The sequence below is a fragment of the Schistocerca piceifrons genome, chromosome 1 (assembly GCF_021461385.2).
Source record: "Schistocerca piceifrons isolate TAMUIC-IGC-003096 chromosome 1, iqSchPice1.1, whole genome shotgun sequence".
In the NCBI taxonomy this organism is placed as follows: domain Eukaryota; kingdom Metazoa; phylum Arthropoda; class Insecta; order Orthoptera; family Acrididae; genus Schistocerca; species Schistocerca piceifrons.
The window spans coordinates 1,235,307,204-1,235,334,653 of record NC_060138.1 but is presented as its reverse complement, the minus strand read 5'-3'; the positions used below and the strand labels follow the sequence as shown (position 1 = coordinate 1,235,334,653).

The following is a 27,450-nucleotide window of genomic DNA, read 5'->3' as shown; positions in this document are numbered from 1 at the left end:
GACTTAACATCTCTGGTCATCAGTCCCCTAGAACTTAGAACTACTTAAACCTAACTAACCTAAGGACATCACACACATCCATGCCCGAGGCAGGATTCGAACCTGCAACCGTAGCAGTCGCGCGGTTCCGGACTGCGCTCCTAGAACCGCTAGACCACCGCGGCCGGCTGTTCACAATTCCTTGCCATGAAATTTTCTAAAACATGGGTCTACGCAAAGTGGTATTTGACAATATGTACAATCGCAGTGAGTGCTCTTTTCTGCAGCTTTGGTACTACAATGACAGCACGTCCAGTAGGTTTCTCCTGAACTGGGTTGATGCCCTCCTACAGCCACATGACGAAAATCTTCAGGTACTTTACACCTTTTTGCCAGAAACACAGGTTTTTGTCCACGCCTTTTTTGGGATGAGAAGCCAGCGATCAATTGTCTGGCTAGATGGATCCTGTATGTGAGCTGATCATGCTCTCCACTTTCTCTTTTACTTATTTTCCACAGGATAAAACAGTTCACTGCAGCAATGTCCACCAGGAAATAAAATATTCTGTGCCACCATTTTACAGAACATCTGCCAATAGCATACCTTTCTCGTAATTGATCAAACTTATCGACACCACCCATTATTTTGTTGTATTCTGCCACAACTTCAGGACAAGAAATCTCTGTACTAGTGTCATCCTTGTTTTTCCTTTTCCCTGTGGCTGTTTCTCGTGGGTCATGAATTGAGGACAGGAAAGTGATTGGACGGTTATCCATCCATTTTACTGCAGAAATGGCTCCTTTCGTTTCAAACTGGAATTCCCCTCGTTCCGATTTTACGTTTTCCTTCATAAATTTGGGTAAATCAAAAATATTTACTTTATACTATATCTGTGAGGAAAAAAAATCACAAAATGTCACGCAAACAGCACTGAAAGGCTCCTCTACAGAGCAACACTCAGCTATACAATGTCTCTGCGCGAAGGTACAGCAAAAACGGCGGGAACTTCCGACTGGAAGTAGTACCCTATACTGTTCACTAGGTGGTAGCACCGTACAGAGATGGGAACTGTGAATCCCATGGGACTAGGAGCGAGTTCATTGTAGTTTGAAGCATGTGTTCCACGGCTCACGAAAGGGTTAAATTCGGAACTGATATGGCTAGAATACCAGACTATTTTAGACATCGGAGGACACACTAGTAAACTCTGCAACGATCTTGTGTCTTCCATACATTGCAGGTGGTGGCGTGAGTCCGGGACACCCGTGGGGTCCTCAGGCCGTGTGTGGGCGTCGCAGGAGGCGCTGCACATCCGCGGGGCGCGGCCGGAGGACGCGGGCAGGTGGGAGTGTCGCGTGCACAACGCCTTCGGAGAGCAGCGGGTGCACGCCTCGCTACAGGTCACCGCGCCGCTAGCAGTACACGTCACGCCACACCTGCTGGTACGTCACCTCACAATTGGCTAGGCGCCAAATACACTGGTGCGCAAAACTTAAAGGACGAAAGTAGCGTTCACGTGATGTCACTGCAAATATAGTAACATAGCCTGATGAAACTTGGATCATACATAGTAAGAACTGCTATAGTATTGTACAGAAAGTAACTGAGAGAAATACACAATGAAACGGATATGACTCATTTAAGGGGGGTTGGACGTGAAACGGGCCGACTTGGAGCAGGAGAGGCACCACAGAACATTTCAATTTACACTGTCTATACTTTTACAAATAAATTCAGAAAACTTTGTCAGCATGACCAGGAAGGATTCAGGATTCACACTCATAGCAGAGGACGTTCAAAAACATAACAAAACAATTTTTTTACATGTGAAATTTCATCATTTTTTCACTTGGTATTGGCTGCATTTGTTGCTGTAGGCACACATTTCTTCATGAGTAAGAGAGATTCTTCGATGAATTTTGCACAGCATACAAACCATACTTACAGGTGTGAATGTATGCTTTCCCGGTGTATACAGCTGTGAAGAGTTCTCGGGCTTCCAGCCGGGTGGCGGTGTCTTCAAACTGCGACAGTTTGAAGACACCGCCACCCGGCTGGAAGCCCGAGAAATCTTCGCCAGCATACTTACAGATGTATGACACTCTAGAATTTCCCAAATCTGTTAAAAACTGTGGTAAAAATTGAGATAATTAACTATAAATTTCGAAACTTTCTGGCAGATTAAAACTGTGTGCCCGACCGAGACTCGAACTCGGGACCTTTGCCTTTCGCGGGCAAGTACTCTACCATCTGAGCTACCGAAGTACGACTCACGCCCGCTCCTCACAGCTTTATTTCTGCCAGTATCTCGTCTCTTACCTTCCAAACTTTACAGAAGCTTTCCTGCGAACCTTGCAGAACTAGCACTCCTGAAAGAAAGGATACTGCGGAGACATGGCTTAGCCACAGCCTGGGGGATGTTTCCAGAATGGTAGAGCACTTGCCCACGAGAGGCACACAGTTTTAATATGCCAGGAAGTTTCATATCAGCGCACACTCCGCTGCAGAGTGAAAATCTCATTCTATAAATTTCGAGTTTTCCCTAAACAAGAAGTTTAAAAGGTAACAGCCCATTCATTTTTCCATAGATTAAATAAATTCTAGAGTTTCATACACCTGTACGTATGGTTTATAAGCTGCGCAAAATTCATCGAAGAATCTCTCTTACTTATGAAGAAAAGTGTACCTGTAGCAACAAAGAAAGCCAACAGTAAGTGAAAAAAATCATGAAATTTCACATTTAAAAAATATTATTTTTTCGTGTTTTTGAACTTCCACTGCTATGAGTGTGAATCCTGAATCCTTCCTGGTCATGCTGACAAAGTTTTATGAATTTATTTGTAAAAGTATAGACAGTGCAAATTAAAATGTCCTGTGGTGCCTCTCCTTCTCGAAGTCGGCCCGTTTGACATCCTACCCCCCTTAAGGATAATACGAGGGCTATTAGGAAAGTGAGTCCGCAGCTCGTGGTCGTGCGGTAGCGTTCTCGCTTCCCTTGCGCCCGGGTTCCCGGGTTCGATTCCCGGCGGGGTCAGGGATTTTCTCTACCTCTTGATGACTGGGTGTTGTGTGATGTCCTTAGGTTAGTTAGGTTTAAGTAGTTCTAAGTTCTAGGGGACTGATGACCATAGATGTTAAGTCCCATAGTGCTCAGAGCCATTTGAACCATTTTTTTACTAGGAAAATTAGGTCTGATTGGTCGCGAAATGGAAACTACTGTGAAAATCGAAAATGTTTTATTTGTAAAAGTTGGCAACACTATCCACCTACTTTTCCACACAGTCGCCGCTGCTATTTGGACATCTGTCGTAGGGTTGTACAAACTTTCCAATATCCTCGTCGTAGAAGGCAGCCGCCTGTGCTTTCCGCCAATTCTCTACGTCGGTCTACAGCTCGTTGACTGTGCCAAAAATTTGTCTTTATAGCCAGCGGTTCATGTGAGCAGATATGAAGCTCAGGGGAGCCAATTATGGGCCGTATTGTGAACGAGCGAACACTTCCCATAGGAAACGCTGCAGGAGCAACTTCATTGCCCCTGCAGAGTGCTGCCGAGAATTGTCACGAAGAAGGAGACGTATGATAGTTATGTTATGTGGGGTGCATGACATCAGGCGAAATCTCTCACCAGGTTCTCATTCCTGGCGGGGGCAGCAACCTTCCTAGGCACGTTTAAGAGCTCACTGTGCGCTCAGACCGAAAGCAGCGACTTGACGAGATCGAAGGGGGTGCTAGGGACACTGCCCAACACATATTTGCAAAGCTTCATCGGATTTTCGCTGTGGTTTCTATTTCGTGCCCGATCGGACCTTACTTTCCGAATAGCCCTCGTAATTACACTGAAGTCACTTCGAATCATGATGGTCCACTGGACATTACAAAAGATAGGACACAGTTCTTAACCGTCTCGCTGGTACAGATGTGCTCTTTGCATTCCGTGCCGAGGTGCCTTTTGTTATGTCTTTACTGCTCGCCAAATGCTGGTGCCTACAATGGGAGACGGCGTTCAGTCGGTATGAAACCATTTACTATCCGATTTTTCGGAAACTATTAAGATCAAAAAATTTGTTTTTGCACATTTAACAGTCTATTATGTTCACTCAATTTCTTTCCGTTATCCCCCATAGCTACTGCGCTGCATCAAATTAAGTAAAGCATTGCACAAAATCTTAAACAGTTTGCAAATGTAAAAAGGTAATGCGCAAACTTTTTCTGAGGTTCATTTTAGCTCACACATTGCAGTGAATGAAGTGTACATAAGATATCGAAATTTCATTAAAATCGATATCAGTAGAGTACCTCATTTCGATCTCGAGTTACGGGTTTTATACAAGGGTTGTCCAGAAAGTAAGCTCCGATCGGTTGCGAAATGGAAACCACTGGGAAAATCCGGTAAAACCTTGCACAGATGTCTTGGGAAATGTCTGTAGCACGCCTGTCAATGGTGTCGCGTCGCTCTTTTCAGTTTTGGGTGAACAGTGAGCAGGTAAAGATGCGTAGTGCCTAGCGTCTCCCGTCAAGTATGAGGGCCTGGTTAGAGATTTCGCCTGTGTCATGCAGCCCACATAACATAACTATCGAGCAGTTTCTTCTTCATGCCAATTCTCGGCCGCACACTGCAGGGGCAATGAAGACGCTCCTGCAGCGTTTCCGATGAGAAGTGTTTGATCACCCACAATACAATTCGTAATTGGCTCCCCCTGAGTCTCATCGCTGCTCACAAGAACCGCTGGTTATGAAGATAAAAATTTTCCGCAGACAACGAGCTGCAGACCAGTGTAGATAACACGCCGAACGCACATGCGGCTGCTTTCTATGTTGGGATATTGGAAAGTTGATACAACAGTACGACAAAACTCGAAGTTGGAGCGGCGACTATGTAGAGAAATAGGTGGAAGGTGTACCTAACTGCTGCAATTAAAACGTTTCTGGTTTTCACTGTGGTTTCCATTTCGCGACTGATCGGAACTTACTTTCTGGGCAACCCTCACATACGAAGGATGGTCGGAAACGAAGCGCCCAGTTCCGTCTGTGCGGACTTGCCAGTTCCTATAAAATACTTATCATCCTTTCTTAAAAAACCTATTGAACGAAAAAAATCTAATTTTGGCGCACCTTACAGTCTGATATCTCTGTCGATGAAGGATTAAATTTCTTTTCGTTGTATGCCATAGTTACCGTGCTGCATCAAATTAATTAAAACATTGCGCGAAATTGTAAAGATTTTCCAGAGGTAAAAACACATTTCGTAAACTTTGGGTTTACATACATACACTGCGACGAGTGTAATGTAGGTAAGACACAGAAATTTTATTTACTATTGAGAGCAGAAAGATATCTCATTTAGTTCTCGAGCTATTGTGTTTTATATCCGAAGAACGGTCGCGCTCGACACTCCCATTGACGTCATTGCGCATCGCGAATCACTCAGTCATAACAATCGCTATATCTCATAAGCGGTTCATGATACCTAACCGAAGTATTTTTAGCACGCAGTGGGATGCATGTGTTGTGTGATAAATGCTCGAAACTGATTCATTCACAAAGATCAGAAGTAACTCTTCCGCAGCAGTGACAGGTCTGCGGTTCAGGACGCATTTAGATGTCCGCAGCACGGTAAGAAAATGGAAGCGGAGCGCGTGTACAGACCCACAACACCCGGCGAACGGCGTGTCAGGGCGCGTATACACGCCCACAAATGCCAAAGGGTAGGGCGTGTGACGACCACGAACTACAGCGCATTCTCAGAAACGTGCTCCCACGTTGACCAAGTTTGGTAAAGAGTTTTATAGTAGAGCGTTCTAAGAGGTCGCGAATTGTCATCCATAAAAATCAATCAGGGCCGAACGTATCCCTGAAAATAAAATAGGAGTAACCCATTGAATTACAGACCCATATCAATGAGCTCAATTTGCAGTAGGGTTTTGGAGCATATACTGTACTCGAACATTATGAATCACCTTGAAAAAAATGATTTATTGATGCATAACAAACACGGATTCAGAAAATATCGTTCTTGTGCAACACAGCTAGCTCTTTATTCCGATGCAGTAATGAGTGCTGTCGACAAGGGATCTCAGATCGGTTTTCCACATTCCTAATTTCCAGAACGCTTTCGATACCGTTCCTCACAAGCGACTATTAATCAAATTGCGTGCATATGGAGTATCGTCTCAGTTGTGTGACTGGATTCATGATTTCCTCTCAGAGAGGTCACAGTTCGTAGTGATAGACGGTAAATCATAGAGTAGAACAGAAGTGATATCTGGTGTTCCGCAAGGTAAAGTCAAAGGCCCTCTGCTGTTCCTGATTTACATAAATGATCTAGGTGATAATCTGAGCTGCCCCCTTACATTGTTTGCAGATGACGCTGTAATTTACCGTCTAGTAAAGTCATCAGACAATCAATCCCAATTACAAAATGATATAGAGAGAGTATCTGTATAGTGCGAAAAGTGCCAATTGGCACTAAAGAAAGAAAAGTGCGAGGTCATTCACATGGGTACTAAAAGAAATCCAATAAATTTTGGTTATACGATACATCGCACAAATCTAAGGGCTGTCAATTCGACTAAATACATAGGAATTAAAATTACGAGCAACTTAAATTGATAAGACCACATAGATAATATTGTGCGAAAGGCGAAACAAAGACTGCGCTTTGTTGGCAGAACACTTAGATGATGCTTCAAACCCACTAAAGAGACAGTCTACATTATATTTGTCCGTCCTCTGAAGGAATATTGCTGCGCGGTGTGGGATCCTTACCTGGTAGAATTGACGGAGGACATCGAAAAAGTGCAAAGAATGGCAGCTCGTTTCGTGTTATCGCGCAATAGGGGTGAGAGTGTCACTGATATGATATGCGAGTTGGGGTGGCAGTCACTGAAACAAAGGCGGTTTTCTTTGCGGCAAGATCTATTTACGAAATTTCAATCACCAACTTTCTCTTCCGAATGCGTAAATATTTTTTTGACACCCACCTACATAGGGAGAAATTGTCATCATAATAAAACAAGAGAAATCAGAGCTCGAACGGAAAGTTTTAGGTGTTCCTTTTTCCCACGCGCCATTCGAGAGTGGATTGGTAGAGAAGTAGTATGAAAATGGTTCGACGAACCCTCTGCCAGGCACTTAAGTCTGAATTGCAGAGTAACCATGTAGATGTAGATGTAGAACTGAGATTATGGCTGGTAGTGATGGAGAGAGGTCTGACGGCATGATGATACGCCACGGACATCCTTCGTCCTTGTGTGGCACTTTTCTACTGAACCATGCTTGTCCTCAGATGGTACGTGTCTCTACAGACTGTTTACGTGATGTTGAGGCTCTCCCGTGGTCAGCGAGATTCCTGGATCTATCGCCAACAAAAAAACCCTGAGGGAGCAGTTCACCAGCTCGTGTGTCAGCTCCGTCCCAGTGTCAGAAACAAACATATCAAGACCAGTTACAACAATTGTGGGCCAGCTTGCCTCAGGGAAGGATACGGCGGCCTTATGACGTCCTTCCTAACCGTATCAGGACAGGCATCAGACCAGAGACACGGGTTCCCAGGTAGATGCCGTGTTTCTTGACTTCCGCTAGGCGTTCGATACACTTCCCCACAGTCGTTTAATGAACAAAATAAGAGCATATGGACTATCAGACCAATTGGGTGATTGGATTGAAGAGTTCGTAGATAACAGAACGCAGCATGTCATTCTCAATGGAGAGAAGTCTTCCGAAGTAAGAGTGATTTCAGGTGTGCCGCTGGGGAGTGTCGTAGGACCGTTGCTATTCACAATATACATAAATGACCCTGTGGATAACATCGGAAGTTCACTGAGGCTTTTTGCGGATGATGCTGTGGTATATCGAGAGGTTGTAACAATGGAAAACTGTACTGAAATGCAGGAGGATCTGCAGTGAATTGACGCATGGTGCAGGGAATGGCAATTGAATCTCAATGTAGACAAGTGTAATGTGCTGCGAATACATAGAAAGAAAGATCCCTTATCATTTAGCTACAATATAGCAGGTCAGCAACTGGAAGCAGTTAATTCCATAAATTATCTGGGAGTACGCATTAGGAGTGATTTAAAATGGAATGATCATATAAAGTTGATCGCCGGTAAAGCAGATACCAGACTGAGATTCATTGGAAGAATCCTAAGGAAATGCAATCCGAAAACAAAGGAAGTAGGTTACAGTACAATTGTTCACCCACTGCTTGAATACTGCTCAGCAGTGTGGGATCCGTACCAGATACGGTTGATAGAAGAGATAGAGAAGATCCAACGGAGAGCAGCGCGCTTCGTTACAGGATCATTTAGTAATCGCGAAAGCGTTACGGAGATGGTAGATAAACTCCAGTGGAAGACTCTGCAGGAGAGACGCTCAGTAGCTCGGTACGGGCTTTTGTTGAAGTTTCGAGAACATACCTTCACCGAGGAGTCAAGCAGCATATTACTCCATCCTACGTATATCTCGCGAAGAGACCATGAGGATAAAAACAGAGAGATTAGAGCCCACACAGAGGCATACCGACAATCCTTCTTTCCACGAACAATACGAGACTGGAATAGAAGGGAGAACCGATAGAGGTACTCAAGGTACCCTCCGCCACACACCGTGAGGTGGCTTGCGGAGTATGGATGTAGATGTAAATGTAGAGCGATAGCAACGTGATACAAATATGTAGGCTCATGCTACCAAGTATTTTGCAAATGTGATTCGATTTTGTAATCAATGTAATAACATCACATATTGTCTCAATCCACGGAGCTTCCTTTTTTTTCTTCCACTTTTGGGTGCTTCACTGTTCTGTCAGCCAGTGTTTTATAACTCGAGAACTTTTCCAAATTTCCTCCCCTTTTGGGTGTTTCATTGTTTTGTCAGACAGTGTTTTATAACTCGAGAACTTTTGCAAATAATTATATTCTGCGAATGCCAAAAATACAAAGATCTCACATAATGAGCTCGACACTAAAATTAGAGAAATTCAGAATTTCTACAGAGGGCTGCTGACTTTATTCCCGCGAACTGTGTGCTAATGGAATGGGAAAGGCAGACAACTTTCCGCCACACACTGTGCAGTAGTACAGATGTAGTTGTAGACATAAAAGCACTCTGTGAAATAAAATCCAGAACGAATAGTTGCGTCTCACCCACCGAAGGAAAGGAAGTGACAACTGAGGTGACAATCGAAAAGACCAAAATTTAAATCCTCCTCTGGCCATCTGAATTTTTTCTCTAAAACTATTGAGGCCTGGACGGCTGCTCCCAAGAGGGCACGGCCAATATCGAATGGGGAAAGCTTAGGGTTTAACGTCCCGTCGACGACGGGGCCATTAGAGGCTATGGAGGTGACGGACCATATACCTGGGTTTGGGGAAGAGCAGGAAGGAAATCGGCCGTGCCCTTTCAAAGGAACCATCCCAGCATTACCCTTCAGTAATTTAAATAGTTCAGGAAAAAATTAAATTCGGATATCCAGATGGATATTTTAACTGCCGTCCTCCCGAATAGTGTCCATTATTCACGACTGCAGTGCTTCGTTCGGGCGGGCCGCTGTGGCCGAGCGATTCTAGGCGCTTCAGTCTACGGTCGCAGGTTCGTATCCTGCCTCGGGCATGGATGTGTGTCATGTCCTTAGGTCAGTTAGGTTTAAGTAGTTCTAAGTTCTAGGGGACTGATGACCTCAGATGTTAAGCCCCTTGGTGCTCAGAGCCATTTGAACCATTTTCAGTTTCCTTCGGTGGCCAGTTTCATTTCCCATGCTTGTCCAATCACAGCTCGTTCTCTCTTAATCCCTTCCTCATCGACAGGAATGTTAAACCAAACTATTCCTTTCCTTTACATCTACGCTGCAGTGAAAAGTCGTGGGATAACTTTTAATATAGTGTCGGGCCTTCTTTTGTCCTGTGTAGCGCACCAACTAGACGTGGCATGTACTCAACAAGTCTCCTCTAGAAATATTGACCAATGCTGCCTCTATAGCCGTCCGTAATTGCGTAAGTGCATGATTTTGTGCACGAACTGACCTCTCGACTATGTCCCATAAATTTTCGATGGGATTCGTGTCAGGCTATGTGGGTGGCCAAATCATTTACTCGAATTGTTCTCTACAACTGTGGCCCAATGACATGGAGCATAATCATCCATAAAAATTCCATCGTTTGTTGGGAACATGAAGTCCATGAATGGCTGAAAATGGCCTCAAGTAGCAATGACCAGTTCAATTCAACCAGAGGACCGAGCTCATTCCGTGTAAACAAAGCCAACACCATTATGGACCCACCACAAGCTTGCACAGAGCTTTGATGACGATTTGGGTCGATGATTCGTGGGGCCTGAGCCACTCTCGAACCCTACCATCAACTCCTTCCACCTGAAATCTGTGTCTAGGCCACGGTTTTCCAACAGTCTAGGATTCAACCGATATGGTTACGAGCCCAGTAGAGGCATTGCAGGCTGTCGTGCTGCTGGCAAAGACACTCGCGTCGGGCGTCTGCTGCCATAGCCCATTAACGCCACAATTCGACGCACTCTCCTAACCAAAACGTACGTCCTACTTCCCACATTAATTTCTCCGATTATTTCACGCGGTGCTGCTTGTCTTTAGCGCTGAAAACTCTACGCAAACCCGACTGCTTTTAGTCGGTAAGTGAAGGCCGTAGGCGAGTGCGTTGTCCTTGGTGAGAGGTAATGCTTGAAAATTGGTATTTTCGTCGCACTCTTGACATTGTAGACTTCCCAATATTGAATTCCCTAACGGTTTCAAAAATGGAATGTCTCATGTGTCTAGCTCCAACTACCATTCTGCGTCTGCTAATTTCCGTCGTGTGGGCGTAATCGCTTCGGCAACGTTCCCACGTGACTCACATGAGTGCAAATGACAGCTCAGTCAATGCACTGCCCTTTTATACCTTGTGTACGCGATACCACCGCCATCTGTGTATGTGGTTATCGGGTTGCACCGCATAAGAACTTCCGTGATATATAAAGTGCTCTCAATATTATATGTTATAATAATGCTACCTCAGACCGAAAGATTTTTCGTGTGAAGCAGGTACTTCAAGCCAACGTCTCGCCGTAGCAAGAGCCGTTAAAGTGATTCATGTTTTTATACGTCGTCAGTCGAAGTCGACGAGAAATATTCCGTTCGGCTTACAGCCCTTCAGGCAATAAATTACACCCATTCCGCTACTTTAACGCTCTTACTAAGATTCATGCTGCTCTGGAATAAGCAGTATTTTTTCAGTATGAAAATTATTACCTCTCGTAAACATTGACGGGTTGGATATCCATTTCTATTCATGGTATTACGACACGCACACGGAATGCCGAGATTTACGACCGATCTGCGTGAAGATTACACATGTATCATCTGAAAGTTTATCGGCAATAGCTATTGATTCCACTCTCAGCAAAGAAGTTTCTAAACACATTCTTGGAAATGCACTATTAATTGGCTGCATGACTTAGATCTAGCAGTTAACCTATTATAGCCAACATTATTATATTCTTTCATAAACATGTAATACTTACGCGGTTTAGATTAATATATTAACAAAGTAAATCTGTAGCTCTGAATATTTTCATTACACAAGTGAATTAGGAGTAAGCTACGATCCACTTTTGGAACGCTAGTCACAAATGGCACTGTAACGCTGGCCTCTCCTAAGGAATGGAATTTCTTGTTTACATTGACTCACAAGTTTGTTCTTCACTTTACGTGACATACGGTAATAGCAACAAATCTGGGTTTTCCAATGGATCAATATAAACTATTGTGTGAATAAGGTTAGTTTCCTCTTCCTAAATCACAACAATTTCTTCTGCTGTTATGTAGTCTAATGAACAAAAGAATGAATGAGAAATTCTCAAACTACATGGCGTCACTGTTCGAAAATTGGAACATTATAAAAGCCCTGCAAAATATTTTGCTTTTACTGCTGTTGTGGGAATTATATCAAATGCAAAACTAGAACCTTCAACGTTAGAAACTCAACGTAACTCACAAACATCGGATATTTCGATTATTTGTTGCAATCTCATCCTTTCTGCTGACTCATTTTCTCAGCAAACTGTTAAATGTACTTCTAAAATTCTCTTATGCTGAACTCAATTTCTGTTAGTACAAACAATGTCTGAAATTTTTTTTAAAAGTGTTGCCAGCAGTTTTCCGAATATTTCACTTTTGGTGCAATGAGCACTAATGCATTAACTGTCCCTAATGGTAAATTTCTTGGAAACTGAATTTTAACTGTCAGGTTCGTAAAACATTTTCAATGTGGTATCTAAGTGTTTTGGTTGGCAGGAGAGCCAACACCGTGTTACTAGAAGGAGGCCGAAAGGCACGCGTTTTAGCTCACGCAGGCTGGCGTGAGGTCTGGAACAGGACAAGGAAATTAGAATTTAGAAAAACGGACGTAGCTGGTGGAATACTTAACTTTAATCCGTTAATGAAGAACGTCGGTCTTGACGGTACATGAATCAATATCAATAGTAACTGATAATGGCGCCTTGCTAGGTCGTAGCAAATGACGTAGCTGAAGGCTATGCTAAACTATCGTCTCGGCAAATGAGAGCGTATTTTGTCAGTGAACCATCGCTAGCAAAGTCGGTTGTACAACTGGGCGAGTGCTAGGAAGTCTCTCTAGACCTGCCGTGTGGCGGCTCTCGGTCTGCAATCACTGATAGTGGCGACACGCGGGTCCGACGTATACTAACGGACCGCGGCCGATTTAAAGGCTACCACCCAGCAAGTGTGGTGTCTGGCGGTGACACCACATTAAGGACCACGTACCAAAGATTATTAAAATAACCTTGACCATGTACCACAGAAAGGACAGACATTTTGCAGACGAAAATTCCTATTCATTTTCTTTTGTTTAGCAAATGGTTTAGTTAATAGTTAACGTCAAAGTTTTTTTTCTTTATAGGAAAAATTTATAGAAACTGGCTGTGGACGGAACAGACAGCTGCATTCAGGTGTTTGAATGGACACGAGCGAAGCTCACATCTAAGTCAAAGTATAGCACTGCCAACCAAGCCCACAGGAAGTACAGTCAAGGCTGATAAGACCCAAGCTACACAAACTGCCGCTTGGAGTGCCAAAGTAAGAGGGGCGGAAGTGAAAACTAACGCTGTCAAAGTATACGAGTGAAATGGGGAGGAGAGATGACATGAAAGATGAGTCGCTTGTGTGAAAAAATGTTTTCGAAACGGCCATGAATACAGTGTTTCTAAAGTTACGGATCCCCTACTGCTTGGATCAAGACAAACTTTTCAAATACATTTTGACCGACCTGCTTTGTTTAGACCAGATTCATGATACCTTAACAACTGGATAATTTTACCCAAGAACTGGTTGAATTTTTTTCTTCAGGCCACATAACGTAACTTCCTTGCAGGTCATCCCCTTTCGGTACAAAACTTTTCGTCACCTTATTTCTAGTTCACACCTGCCTACATCTCGGCATTGACGAAACAAACTGATATTTAACATGTATTCGTCCCTATAAAAGGTCAGAGAATGGTGCTGGGTTCGAATCCCAGTAAGTATTTAACGTCTTTCATGTTTAGTTAAGACGGACAGTAGGTCCTGGCTAAGATCCCTGGTACAGTACAAGTATTTTCGTCATTTAATTTCAAGTTCATACTTGCTAACTGATGCTGACCAAACTTAAGAAATTTCACGTCCCATCACGCCTAGTCAACGACGACTATCATACTGTCTCCGTATATCCGGTCAGGCGCGAAAGCTTTTCTTAGTTCTCATTGACTGCAGGCGGTGGGTCCAGAACAAAATCGTTCAACACGTCATTTAAAGTTCGAACATGCGCACAACTAGATGGTCATGAATACCTTAAATACGCATTTAATATCACTTTATGCTAGATAACAAGAGTGATAGTTCTTGCACATAGTTCAATGTGTCATCATGAGTACATCGAAATTACTAGTGATACGCTGTTAATGTTGAGCTTTCCATAGAACGCTTGACGCTGTTAATTATGGCTTATCTAATTGATTAGTTCATTAAGCAGTTCATGCAAAATCACCCGCCAAGCTATCGACTGTTAACAGATGATCAGAAAATCTTTTAGAGAGCAAGAATACTTACTGGGAATGCACAAAACTACATAAACAGCAAAAACACTGCACCTCGCCTGAGATCACACCTTACCACCCCTAACACGGTGTAGGAAAACCGCTGCCGCTCAAAACAGCTTTCAGTCGTGTCGGAATAGATAAATACGGGTCCAGTATAGTTTTCAAGGCAATCTTATACCACTCTTCTTGCAAAATAGTGCCAATTTCAGATAACGAAGATGGAGCTGGATAGTGATCAGCAGTCTTCTCTCCAAAACAGACCACATAGACTCGATAATATTCAGATTCTGTGGTGATCAGTGCAGATGCAACCATTGATCATCATTCTCACAAAACAGCAGTCCTGGACGATGCAAGTTCTGTCAACAGGGGCATGTCGGCTTGAAACACAGCATCAACATTGGGAAACAAACATTGTACGACACGAGATGGACCTCATCAACCCCAATGATCACACATTCCAGTAACACGACCTAGCAGAGCAACCATGGGGCCAATGGAATACCACGATATGGTAGCCAAAATCATCACAAAATCCCCGTCAAGTTTCGCTCTTGGGACGTAAATTCGACCAGATGTTGGAAACAGCGAGAAACAAGACTCATCCGATCGAATGACATTCTTCCACTGCTCCATAGGGCTGGTTTTACGACTTCAGCGCCACGTTCTCATGTTACGGGCATTTGCATCACTGTTGAATGGTTTTGGATTTCCAACTCGCCCTGCAATTCGCTTCTTATTGACCTCCCTTCGGGTTGTTCTGCTGTGAATAGGAATCGCGAGTAAGACATCCAGTTCTGCAATGACTTTTGCAGCTGTCGTCCTCACACAGTTCTTCGTCACAGTTCTCTTTGATGACCGTCGCTACCACTCAACATACTCTTTCGTCCGCGTTGTGACTTAGCGGATGCTGATTTTCAGCTTTCCAGAACGTGTTTTAGATATTCGTCACGGTGCCTCCTGAAGCGCCAATCACTTTGGTTCCCTTGGTTACAGAAGCACCCGACATGCGAGCTGGCCACGTTCGAGTTAGCTTAGCTCCGACGTAATGCAGTCACAGCTACACAAAACACTGTTCCGACCACGGGTGGCACTTAGTCAAATGAAACAGGCCAACCTACAGGCTCGGTTAGCACCCGCATTTATGTTCAAGTACACATTTGTCGCGGTGTTTCTATGTTTTTGTTCAACCACTGTACGTTCATTACAGAATTTTGGTGGACCTGATATTCTTGCCAAATTAACTATTCACAAAAAATTTAATGTTGGCTAAGGACTACTGAATGACTTTTGTCACAGAGTTACAAGTATCTGTTGTCTTCGATACTCATGAGAGTGGTGACTTTTTCAGTCGTAATAAATTCGAATTTACAAGCGTTAATATTGTAATAAATTTGAAATTACAAGCGTTAAGGGCTGCCTCATCTCTATTCTACATCTACATAGTTACTCTGCAATCCACACTTAAGTGCCTTGCAGAGGGTTCACCGAACCATTTACATACTATGTCTCTATCATTACACTCTCGAATGGCGCATGGGAAAAAGAAACACCTAAATTTTCCGTTCGATCTCTGATTTCTCTTATTTCATTATGATGATCATTTCCCCCTACGTAAGTGGGTGTCAACAAAATATTTACGCATTCGGGAGAGAAAGTTGGTGATTGAAATTTCCTAAACAAATCTCGCCGCAAAGAAAACCGCCTTGGTTTCAGTGACTGCCACCCCAACTCGCATATCATATCAGTGACACTCTCACCCCTATTGCGTGATAACACGAAACGAGCTGCCCCTCTTTGCAATTTTTCGATGTCCTCCGTCAATCCTACCTGGTAAGGATCCCATACCGCCCAGCAATATCCCAGCAGAGGACGGACAACTGTAACGTCGACTGTCTCTTTAGTGGGTTTGTCGCATCTTCTAAGTGTTCAGCCAACAAAACGCAGTCTTTGTTTCGCCTTCCCCACAATATTATCTATGTGGTCTTTCCAATTTAAGTTGCTCGCAGTTGTAATTCCTAGGTATTTAGTCGAATTGACAGCCCTTAGATTTGTGCGATTTAGCGTATACCCAAAATTTATCGAATTTCTTTTAGTACCCATGTGGATGATCTCGCACTTTTCTTTGTTTAGTGCTAATTGCCACTTTTCGCACCATACAGAAATTCTCTCTATATCATTTTGTAATTGGAATTGATCGTCTGATGATTTTACTAGACGGTAAATGACAGCGTCATTTGCAAACAATCTAAGGGGGCTGCTCAGATTATCACATAGATCATTTATATAAATCAGGAACAGCAGATGGCCTATGGCACTACCTTGCGGAACACCAGATATCACTTCTGTTCTGCTCGATGATTTACCGTCTAACACTACGAACTGTGTCCTCTCTGAGAGGAAATCATGAATCCAGTCACACAACTGAGACAATACTCCATATGTACGCAATTTGATTAATAGTCGCTTGTGAGGAACGCTTTCAAAAGCCTTCTGGAAATTCAGAAATATGGAATCGATCTGAGATCCCTCGTCCCGTGTTTCCTGATACTTGCAATACCGTGGTGTTAATGTACACCTGCATTCATTTCTACACAAGACCAGTGCTCCTTCGTTGTTACTACTGGTAACCATTTTGCATGGTCAGATGACTGTTAAGACATTAGATGATCTACAGGGAAGTTACGGTAAGCGGGCTGCAAATCTGGTGAAACGCTATTCAGGTCATTCGCAAATTTTTGAACATGAAAGTATGTTAGCTGATTTTATGCACACGTCAAAACGTAATGAAGTCCGCATTCCTATTGAATTGATTTTATTGTGAAAAGTTGCTACGTTGGTCTCCATATATATTAACGTACTTAAAAAAGATGTTAATTAAAAAAAGAGAAGAGAGACTCCATAAGTCACATGGCTTCAGAACAAATACGGAGAAAAGCAATTAAAGCTTTAATGTTGCATGGAATCAACAATCTTTAAAATAAATCAAATTGCTGACTCTCATCCTGAGATCACACTCAACATTTTATACTTCTATATTTATTTACTGTGTAAACTGGCATTGAATACACTTTGCCACATAGGTAGGAAGTGAGAAACTGTTATGACAAACTTTAAATGGTGTATTTACTTATAACTATAAATCATATATTTACTTAAGCAAGTTAAGAGACAAGCAAAGAAGCACAAAAATTTCTCAGTATTGCTCGTAGAATATTCGTGTTACTGTTCACTCTACAGGAGAGTCTATCAAACTCATGTGTTAAGCGAAAAGAACACTTGCACGTCATTCATGCTGACAGGAAATGGAAATCTCGTAAAACCTTTCTATAAGTCAAATTTCACGAAAATTTGATTGTAAATTGAGAAAATGATGTAGAGGATATGAAGAAACTTGAGTTTATGTTAACATCGTTGTTTTCATAGATACAACCAAACTCTCCGGAAATCAGGGGCTGATGTTGTTTGGACAATGTCGTTGCCATATTTCTAATTTCATTATCATAGGTCTATTTTCGCTTTCCGTTTCAAAGCTACTGTCCCCCTGCTCTCAAATCGTCATTTTATGGCAATGGAAGAAAATAGAGCGAATTATTAGAAGATACATAACATTGTAGGTCTCAACGGTTGCCCTACTTTCTTCATGGAAAATTAAAACGCCCTGAGTGCGATGGATGGCGCGATTTCACTTATTCACCAAATATAGATGTGGAAGGCTATGGTAGTTCCAAGTACTAATCGAATCACTTGTGGAGATTCGTGGCCACTGTTAAGACGTGCATCACTAAACATATTACAAAATCTAAGCAACTACCAAAGGCATGGACTAAAGCTGCTGGAGGTTTGCTAAAGAAGATCAAAAACATTGTCGCCAGGTACAGAATGGATTTCTCACAGAACATTCGTGCAAAGGGAGACCTACTATCATCCATTTGATAACCATTTGGATAATTTATGCATGCATCACGGTCTTAACAGTACCCACTTGCGTTTCTCCTGCACGTGTTCTGGTGTCATCTACCCACATCCGGTCAGGTCATTGCCTTTTTTTCGTCTCTTTGAATCTTGATCTATCTACCGTTCTTTCGCCTGACTGCATACGTTGCTCGTCTTCATTTCATTTTCATCATGTAGTTAAAATGTAATGCCTGCCATGTCAGACGCTCAAGTGGCACCCTTTGATGTGGTCATACCTTTTTTTTCGCCTAGTCTCTTCTATCACTTTGCCTTCACGTCTAGTTGCTGTCTTACATCCCCAATTTGCACACTGCCGCTTACTGTTAATTCAAGAAGTGACCTCATAGACCTCATCTCAACTGCTTCAATTCTTTATCCTTCTTTTCTTAGAATCCAGTTTTCACTACCACATATAAGGGCAGGCTTAGCCACCACGATGTGCAGTTTTAGTTTTATCCGTTTCCTAATTGTTCTAGCAAGGTACTTCCTTCTACAACCATTTATAACGTTACATATCTGTATACTTTGAGCCACATCTGAATTAGTTTTTTAGATGGATATATCTATCCCTAGATATTTAAACGAGTTTATCTGTTGTGTTATCTTATTGTTTACCATCACTTTTGCGCTTCTTACGTGTTCCCTTTCCGTTGCCTTTACTTTTATTTTATTTTTAGATAAAGTCATTCGGTAAGTTTGTAAAACATATTGCTGTCCAACCATATTTTCTTACTAAGCGCTCTCTCTGTCTGGTAGGAGAATTCCGTAATCCACAAATAAAATAGTGTTAATTAATTTGTTCCTTCTAAGGTCCATCTTCTTGGAGGTTTTAGTATGTCATAATCCAAAAATTTTGTTGATAGGTATTTTTTTTTTTGGTCATCAGTCTACTGACTGGTTTGATGCGGCCAGCCACGAATTCCTTTCCTGTGCTAACCTCTTCATCTCAGAGTAGCACTTGCAACCTACGTCCTCAATTATTTGCTTGACGTATTCCAATCTCTGTCTTCCTCTACAGTTTTTGCCCTCTACAGCTCCCTCTACTACCATTGAAGTCATTCCCTCATGTCTTAGCAGATGTCCTATCATTCTGTCCCTTCTCCTTATCAGTGTTTTCCACATATTCCTTTCCTCTCCGATTCTGCGTAGAACCTCGTCATTCCTTACCTTATCAGTCCACCTAATTTTCAACATTCGTCTACAGCACCACATCTCAAATGCTTCGATTCTCTTCTGTTCGGGTTTTCCCACGGTCCATGTTTCACTACCATACAATGCTGTACTCCAGACATACATCCTCAGAAATTTCTTCCACAAATTAAGGCCGGTATTTGATATTAGTAGACTTCTCTTGGCCATAAATGCCTTTTTTGCCATAGCGAGTCTGCTTTTGATGTCCTCCTTGCTCCGTCCGTCATTGGTTATTTTACTGCCTAGGTAGCAGAATACCTTAACTTCATTGACTTCGTGACCATCAATCCTGATGTTAAGTTTCTCGCTGTTGTCAATTCTACTACTTCTCATTACCTTCGTCTTTCTCCGGTTTACTCTCAAACCATACTGTGTACTCATTAGACTGTTCATTCCGTTCCGCAGATCATTTAATTCTCTTGTCTTACACCCTTCTTAATACGAGCACTTCGTTCTTGATCGTCCACTCTTATTATTCCCTCTTGGTTGTTGTACATATTGTTTACGACCCGTCTCTCCCTATAGCTTACCCCTACTTTTTTCAGAATCTCGAACAGCTTGCACCATTTTATATTGTCGAATGCTTTTTCCAGGTCGACAAATCTTATGAAAGTGTCCTCATTTTTCTTTAGCCTTGCTTCCATTATTAGCCGTAACGTCAGAATTGCCTCTCTCGTCCCTTTACTTTTCCTAAAGCCAAACTGATCGTCACCTAGCGCATTCTCAATTTTCTTTTCCATTCTTCTGTATATTATTCTTGTAAGCAGCTTCGATGCATGAGCTGTTAAGCTGATTGTGCGATAATTCTCGCACTTGTCAGCTCTTGCCGTCTTCTGAATTGTGTGGATGATGCTTTTCCGAAAGTCAGATGGTACGTCGCCAGACTCATATATTCTACACACCAACGTGAATAGCCGTTTTGTTGCCACTTCCCCCAATGATTTTAGAAATTCTGATGGAATGTTATCTACCCCTTCTGCCGTATTTGACCGTAAGTCCTCCAAAGCTCTTTTAAATTCCGATTCTAATACTGGATCCCCCATCTCTTCTAAATCGACTCCTGTTTCTTCTTCTATCACATCGGACAAATCTTCACCCTCATAGAGGCTTTCAATGTATTCTTTCCACCTATCTGCTCTTTCCTCTGCATTTAACAGTGGAATTCCCGTTGCACTCTTAATGTTACCACCGTTGCTTTTAACGTCACCAAAGGTTGTTTTGACTTTCCTGTATGCTGAGTCTGTCCTTCCGACAATCATTTCTTTTTCGATGTCTTCACATTTTTCCTGCAGCCATTTCGTCTTAGCTTCCCTGCACTTCCTATTTATTTCATTCCTCAGCGACTTGTATTTCTGTATTCCTGATTTTCCCGGAACATGTTTGTACTTCCTCCTTCCATCAATCAACTGAAGTATTTCTTCTGTTACCCATGGTTTCTTCGCAGCTACCTTCTTTGTACCTGTGTTTTCCATCCCAACTTCTGTGATGGCCCTTTTTAGAGATGTCCATTCCTCTTCAACTGTACTGCCTACTGCGCTATTCCTTATTGCTGTATCTATAGCGTTAGAGATCTTCAAACGTATCTCGTCATTCCTTAGTACTTCCGTACCCCACTTCTTTGCGTATTGATTCTTCCTGACTAATGTCTTGAACTTCAGCCTACTCTTCATCACTACTATATTATGATCTGAGTCTATATCTGCTCCTGGGTACGCCTTACAATCCAGTATCTGATTTCGGAATCTCTGTCTGACCATGATGTAATCTAATTGAAATCTTCCCGTATCTCCCGGCCTTTTCCAAGTATACCTCCTCCTCTTGTGATTCTTGAACAGGGTATTCGCTATTACTAGCTGAAACTTGTTACAGAACTCAATTAGTCTTTCTCCTCTTTCATTCCTTGTCCCAAGCCCAAATTCTCCTGTAACCTTTTCTTCTACTCCTTCCCCTACAACTGCATTCCAGTCGCCCATGACTATTAGATTTTCGTCCCCCTTTACATACTGCATTACCCTGTCAATATCCTCATACACTTTCTCTATCTGTTCATCTTCAGCTTGCGACGTCGGCATGTATACCTGAACTATCGTTGTCGGTGTTGGTCTGCTGTCGATTCTGGTTAGAACAACCCGGTCACTGAACTGTTCACAGTAACACACCCTCTGCCCTACCTTCCAATTCATAACGAATCCTACACCTGTTGTACCATTTTCTGCTGCTGTTTATATTACCCGATACTCATCTGACCAGAAATCCTTGTCTTCCTTCCACTTCACTTCACTGACCCCTACTATATCTAGATTGAGCCTTTGCATTTCCCTTTTCAGATTTTCTAGTTTCCCTACCACGTTCAAGCTTCTGACATTCCAAGCCCCGACTCGTAGAACGTTATCCTTTCGTTGATTATTCCATCTTTTTCTCATGGTAACCTCCCGCTTGGCAGTCCCCTCCCGGAGATCCGAATGGGGGACTATTCCGGAATCTTTTGCCAATGGAGAGATCATCATGACACTTCTTCAAATACAGGCCACACATGTCCTGTGGATACACGTTACGTGTCTTTAATGCAGTGGTTTCCATTGCCTTCTGCATCCTCATGTCGTTGATCATTGCTAATTCTTCCGCCTTTAGGGGCAATTTCCCACCCTAGGACAAGAGAGTGCCCTGAACCTCTATCCGCTCCTCCGCCCTCTTTGACAAGGCCGTTGGCAGAATGAGGCTGACTTTTTATGCCGGAAGTCTTCAGCCGCCAATGCTGATTATTTATCAAAATTTAGTCAGTGGCGGGGATCGAACCCAGGGCCGAAGACGTTATGAGTATGAATCAAAAACGCTACCCCTAGACCACGGGTACAGTATTGAAAGGTATACATATATCGAAATCAGTCATAGAGAGACCAAACGCTTGTTTTACTCCCTGGTTTAAAGTCAGTAGCTCTTCGTCTATAATAATTTTAGTGTTATCGCACAGTGATTCAGTGGCATTCAACAATACAGAACATTTATCTGCCGAAAGTATACCGAGTAAGCCCAAGTTTTTGGATGGTATTCCCACTAACAGGCCTTGTCTCAACGTAAGTTAAAACTGGTAACCGAAACTGGTCGTAAACTTTTCTTTTCAGACACACAAAAACCTTAGTTTTGAAAGTTCTACTCGACATCGTATTTCTTTTTCTGTTTATTTCTTTTGCTGTGAAATATTTTCAACTGCCCTGCGAAAAAATAGTCATCTGGTTATCAGTGTTAATGTGCAAAATTTTTTTTTGCAATTGAATTTTGGTTTTTGGTCTCCTTGCTTCTTGCAATTTCAAATAGAGTCCAGTTGATCCTTCCATCTCTTCTCAGGACGTCCAACATTTATTTTCGCTTGAGGTGTATATTTATACATTAATTTAGGTGTTCGTTCATCTGAAATCCTTATAATGTGTTCGTGCCATTTCTTTCTGTACGATTCGTTTTCTAAAGTACACTTATTACGATCAATTCATTTTCAAATGCTCTACGAAAAAAGTCATATGGCTATTTTTTTATTGATCCAGTCTTGGCTTCAGTATCCTTGCCTCTTGCAATTTATAGATTCCAACCCATCTTTCAATCTCTTCTTAGAACGCCCACCAATCATTTTCCATTGAGGTGCACATTTCTGTATTAATTTAGGTATTCGTTCATCTGAAATCCTTATACAGTGTTCATGCCATTTCTTCCGGTACGCCGTCATTTTCTGAAGTACATTTTTGATGCCAAGTTCATGTACTCAAATTACTCTGCTGACCTGTAAAATAAAGTGATCTGCGTAATGTTTATGGCAACTATCTAGTCTAAGCAATTTCGAACGTGTACACAAATTCCACACTGCGCAAAACAACTAGTGGGTCGAACCCCCGTAATTACGTCCCATTGCGGCACAGACGTCTGAAACTCGTCTCAAAAGTGTCTGCAACCTTCCCCTTGTTACGATGCAATAGTTCGTTGTCTACGACGCCACCCTTGGGTTCGGCGGCGCTTCGAACAGCAACGCGTCGACACGTGTGAAAAGAGGTTCAGTGCTCGGAAGTTCACGTCAGATACAAGGTGGGTCAGTGACGTCACAGTGGCACCAAATTTCACTACAATTCTACTCAACGTCACCGTGCATGTGTCGCATGATGGGAAGGCCGTCATACACCTCTTACGCAAATTTTATGCCTTCGTTTCACGCCTCTGCAACGGAGGTCAGAACCGCGATGCTCAGTGTTGCAGTCAGGATATTTCCTTATGGGTGACCGATTAAAACGTTTTAGAAACACCGCCGCTCAGAACTGACACGACGCTCTAATGGAATTGTTCCTTACCAACCTCGTAAACTCTCTAAATGCTTTTGTTATTCCGCACACAAAATGACTTCCGTAACTAACACACTCCTGTCGCTCGCTACATTAATATAGAATAATTACACATTCTTCCTACGATAAATGGAAGGATACTGGCATTTAACATCCAGCCGGCAATAGGGTCATTAAGGAGAGAAGGCACAAACACAGGCTGAAGAAGGACAGGAAAGGAAATACGCGCTGTCCTTCCAAAACAACCACACAGATTACAGCCATTTTCTGAAAATGTGCCGGTGTTCTGATGCTCTACATCTACATGACTATCTGTAAATCAGATTTAAGTATCTGGTAAGGTTTCCTGGTTTCCCGACCGTCCCACTCTTGAATAAGTGGGAAAAGTGAACACTTCAATCTTTCAATCTTTCCGTGCTAGCTCTGATTTCTTTTATTTTATTACGACGGTCAATTCTCCGTACGTATGTGGGAATGAACAAAATATGTTGATATTCGGGGAGCCGGCCGAGGTGGCCGAGCGGTTCTAGGCGCTACAGTCTGGAACCGCGCGACCCCTACGGTCGCATGTTCGAATCCTGCCTCGGGCATGGATGTGTGTGATTTCCTTAGGTTAGTTAGGTTTAAGTAGTTCTACGTTCTAGGGGACTGATGACCTCAGATGTTAAGTCCCATAGTGCTCAGAGCCATCTGAACCATTTTTGATATTCGGGGAAGCAAGTTACTGATTGAAATGTCGTGAAAGATCTCGCCGCAACTAAAAGTACCTTGTTTTAATTATTACCACCCCAATTCGAATATGTTATCCCTGACACTCTCTCCCCAACAAACCTACCTGCCCTTCTTTGAACTTTTTCGATGTCCTCCATCAATCTCCTCTCTTAAGAATACAGTGCTCTAGAAGAGGACGGGCAAGCATAGCGTAGGCAGTCTCTTCAGTAAATTTGTTCCGTCTTCTAAGTGTTCGTCGCATTTTCTAAACACAGCCGTTGATTCATTTTCCTCACAACATTTTATATGTGATAAAATTTAAGTTGCTCGTAATTATAATCCCAGATTTGTTTCATTTATCCTGTCGCCAAATTTAATATATTTTTTATTACTTCTGTCGATGATATCACACTTTACTGTTTAGGGTCAATTGTCACTTTTCACACAATACAGATATCTTGTCTAAAACATTTTTCAAGCCATTTTGATCATCTGATGATTTTATTAGACCACAAACGACAGGATTATCTGGAAAGAAGGCTGTTCAGATTGTTTCCTAAATCGTCTATGCAGATTAGGAACGGCAGAGGACCTAAAACATTTGTTTGAGAACACCTAGGTATCACTTCCGTTTCACTCGATAACTCCCCGTCAATTTCTATGTTTTGCGATCTCTCTGACAGTAAATCATGAATCCAGCCGCACAACTGATGCGTTACTCCAAAGGCATTCATTTGGTTACAAGCCGCTTGTGGGACACGATGTCAAAAGCCTTCTGGGAATCTAGAAATATGGAATCTAGCACAGATCCCCTGTCGATAGCATACATTACTTCGTGTGACATTTGTTCATCACAAGAAGGTTTTATTCTGATTCCGTGTTGGTTATGCGTCAGCAGATCGTTTTCTTCGATAAATTTCATAATTTTCGAGACGAATGTATATTGCAAAGCGCAGGAAGACCTGACTGCGGATGGTCGTCCGGAGACTTTGATGGCTACCTTCCCCTATATATGAGCCAAGCGTCTAACCACTCCGGGACCTCGCTCGGTTTGTCGCAGTCCACTACGTAGCATAACGACGCTAGACTGGGCTACAGCTCTCGGTATTAGTTTACTAAAGCAGCAGCCTGTGGCATAGTCCATGCACCACAGCGTCTCTCATTTATTACTATTTGCAATAGACAGCGCATTACCACCAAACCAGACAGATCACTGCCTTCAGTCTATTGATTCAGCCCCAAGTATTTTACTGTTGTGCCCTACCTAGAAAATAAAGTTTAGTGGCAATAACTTTTCCGTAAATGAGTTTGTGATCGAATGGACAATTTTGAAATATTGTTGGTAGATAGCAGCCCCACAGATTACATATATTTGTGAAAAATCATGTTGCGCACCGACAACTGCAGAAACAAAATACTCGTATGTTACCGTTACGAGTTCGATTTTTTACAAATCGTACGCGTTTAGTTATAAACGTAAACGGACTGTTGTGAAAGTATGAAAACTTAAGTAGCACTACCCTATAAAACAGAATAATGTATTTACTCTTTTCTTCATTTACAGCGACTGTGAGGATATATACTTTATCTTTCGTGCCCCTCTACACAACGTCAAATATACCAGCTGCGCAATGGAAGCAAAGAAATATACTTTAAATGTTGTTCAAAAAATTCAGTATTTCGTTAGTAATGCAGTATATTACATTCAACTACTGGGGATATGCAAATTGTTTGAATACCATCATTGTTATACGTCTGAAACATGACTGAGGACACACAACAGCTGTATTTGCTCGTGCTAACAAGTCAAAGGCCATACGTGTCAGTGCCAGTATCAGTCAATGGAAATACTATCTCAACACAGATACCACATTAACATAGCTTGTTTAATGTTAAAACAGCTGACAGAAATTAAACTATCGATATTTCAGCAGGTGAACACCTCGTCATTTTCGAAGCACAAATTCAACGAGCGAGCGCTGTACAAGGAAATTTAAATACTCGGCAGGCGCGGCTACGCCGACAAAGGGGCATAATACAAAGTAATCGAAAAGACAACACACACTGTTAAAAACTGGCGACGCGAAAGATGACCAACGTCGGAAGTTATTAATAGTGAATATTAATTACATATGGACAAGCAAGGTACTCTGACTCTGTGTCTGTACCGATTGACCAGAGAGCAGGATCCCAAGCTTAGTTAGAAATAAAACAAAAACCTCCCTCATATAGGAAAGCGTTCAGCAATTATTTGCAAATAATGTTTATTCCAAATCTAGATTTCGGGCACAGTGTAGCGATCTTGAGCGCTAAAACATATAAAGAACCTGTTACAATAAGGTAACATGCATGCCTTATTATAAGTACAGTTGTACACTACTGGCCATTAAAATTGCTACACCAAGAAGAAATGCAGATAATAAACGGGCATTCATTGGGCAAATATATTATACTAGAACTGACATGTCATTACATTTTCACGCAATTTGGGTGCATAGATCCTGAGATATCAGTACCCAGAACAACCACCTCTGGCCGTAATAATGGCCTTGATACGCCTGGGCATTGAGTCAGACAGAGCTTGGATAGCGTGTACAGGTACAGCTTCCCATACAGCTTCAACACGATACCACAGTTCATCAAGAGTAGTGACTGGCGTATTGTGACCAGCCAGTTGCTCGGCCATCATTGACCAGACGTTTTTAATTGGTGAGAGATCTGGAGAATGTGCTGGCCAGGGCAGCAGTCGAACATTTTCTGTATCCAGAAAGGCCCATACAGGACCTGCAACATGCGGTCGTGCATTATCCTGCTGAAATGTAGGGTTTGGCAGGGATCGAACGAAGGGTAGAGCCACGGGTCGTAACACATCTTAAATGTAACGTCCACTGTTCAAACTGCCGTCAATGCGAACAAGAGGTGACCGATACGTGCAACCAATGGCACCCCATACCATTACGCCGGGTGATACGCAAGTATGGCGATGACGAATACACGCTTCCAATGTGCGTTCGCCGCGATGTCGTCAAACACGGATGCGCCATCATGATGCTGTAAACAGAACCTGGATTCATCCGAAAAAAATGACGTTTTGCCATTCGTGCGCCCAGTTCCGTCGTATCAAGGGTAACGGCAGCCATGGTCTCCGAGCTGATAGTCCATGCTGCTGCAAACGTCGTCGAACTGTTCGTG

At 42.5% G+C, this 27,450-nt stretch overlaps 1 protein-coding gene across 1 annotated transcript in view; it reads left to right on the top strand.

Annotated features, from left to right (window-relative positions):
- LOC124780155 (Down syndrome cell adhesion molecule-like protein Dscam2) overlaps positions 1-27,450 on the top strand; it is a 436,971-nt gene that overhangs the window by 97,215 nt on the left and 312,306 nt on the right. The window contains exon 5 of the mRNA XM_047253760.1: positions 1,221-1,422. Coding sequence (XP_047109716.1) covers positions 1,221-1,422 — 202 coding nt within the window. The remainder of the gene's footprint in view (positions 1-1,220; positions 1,423-27,450) is intronic.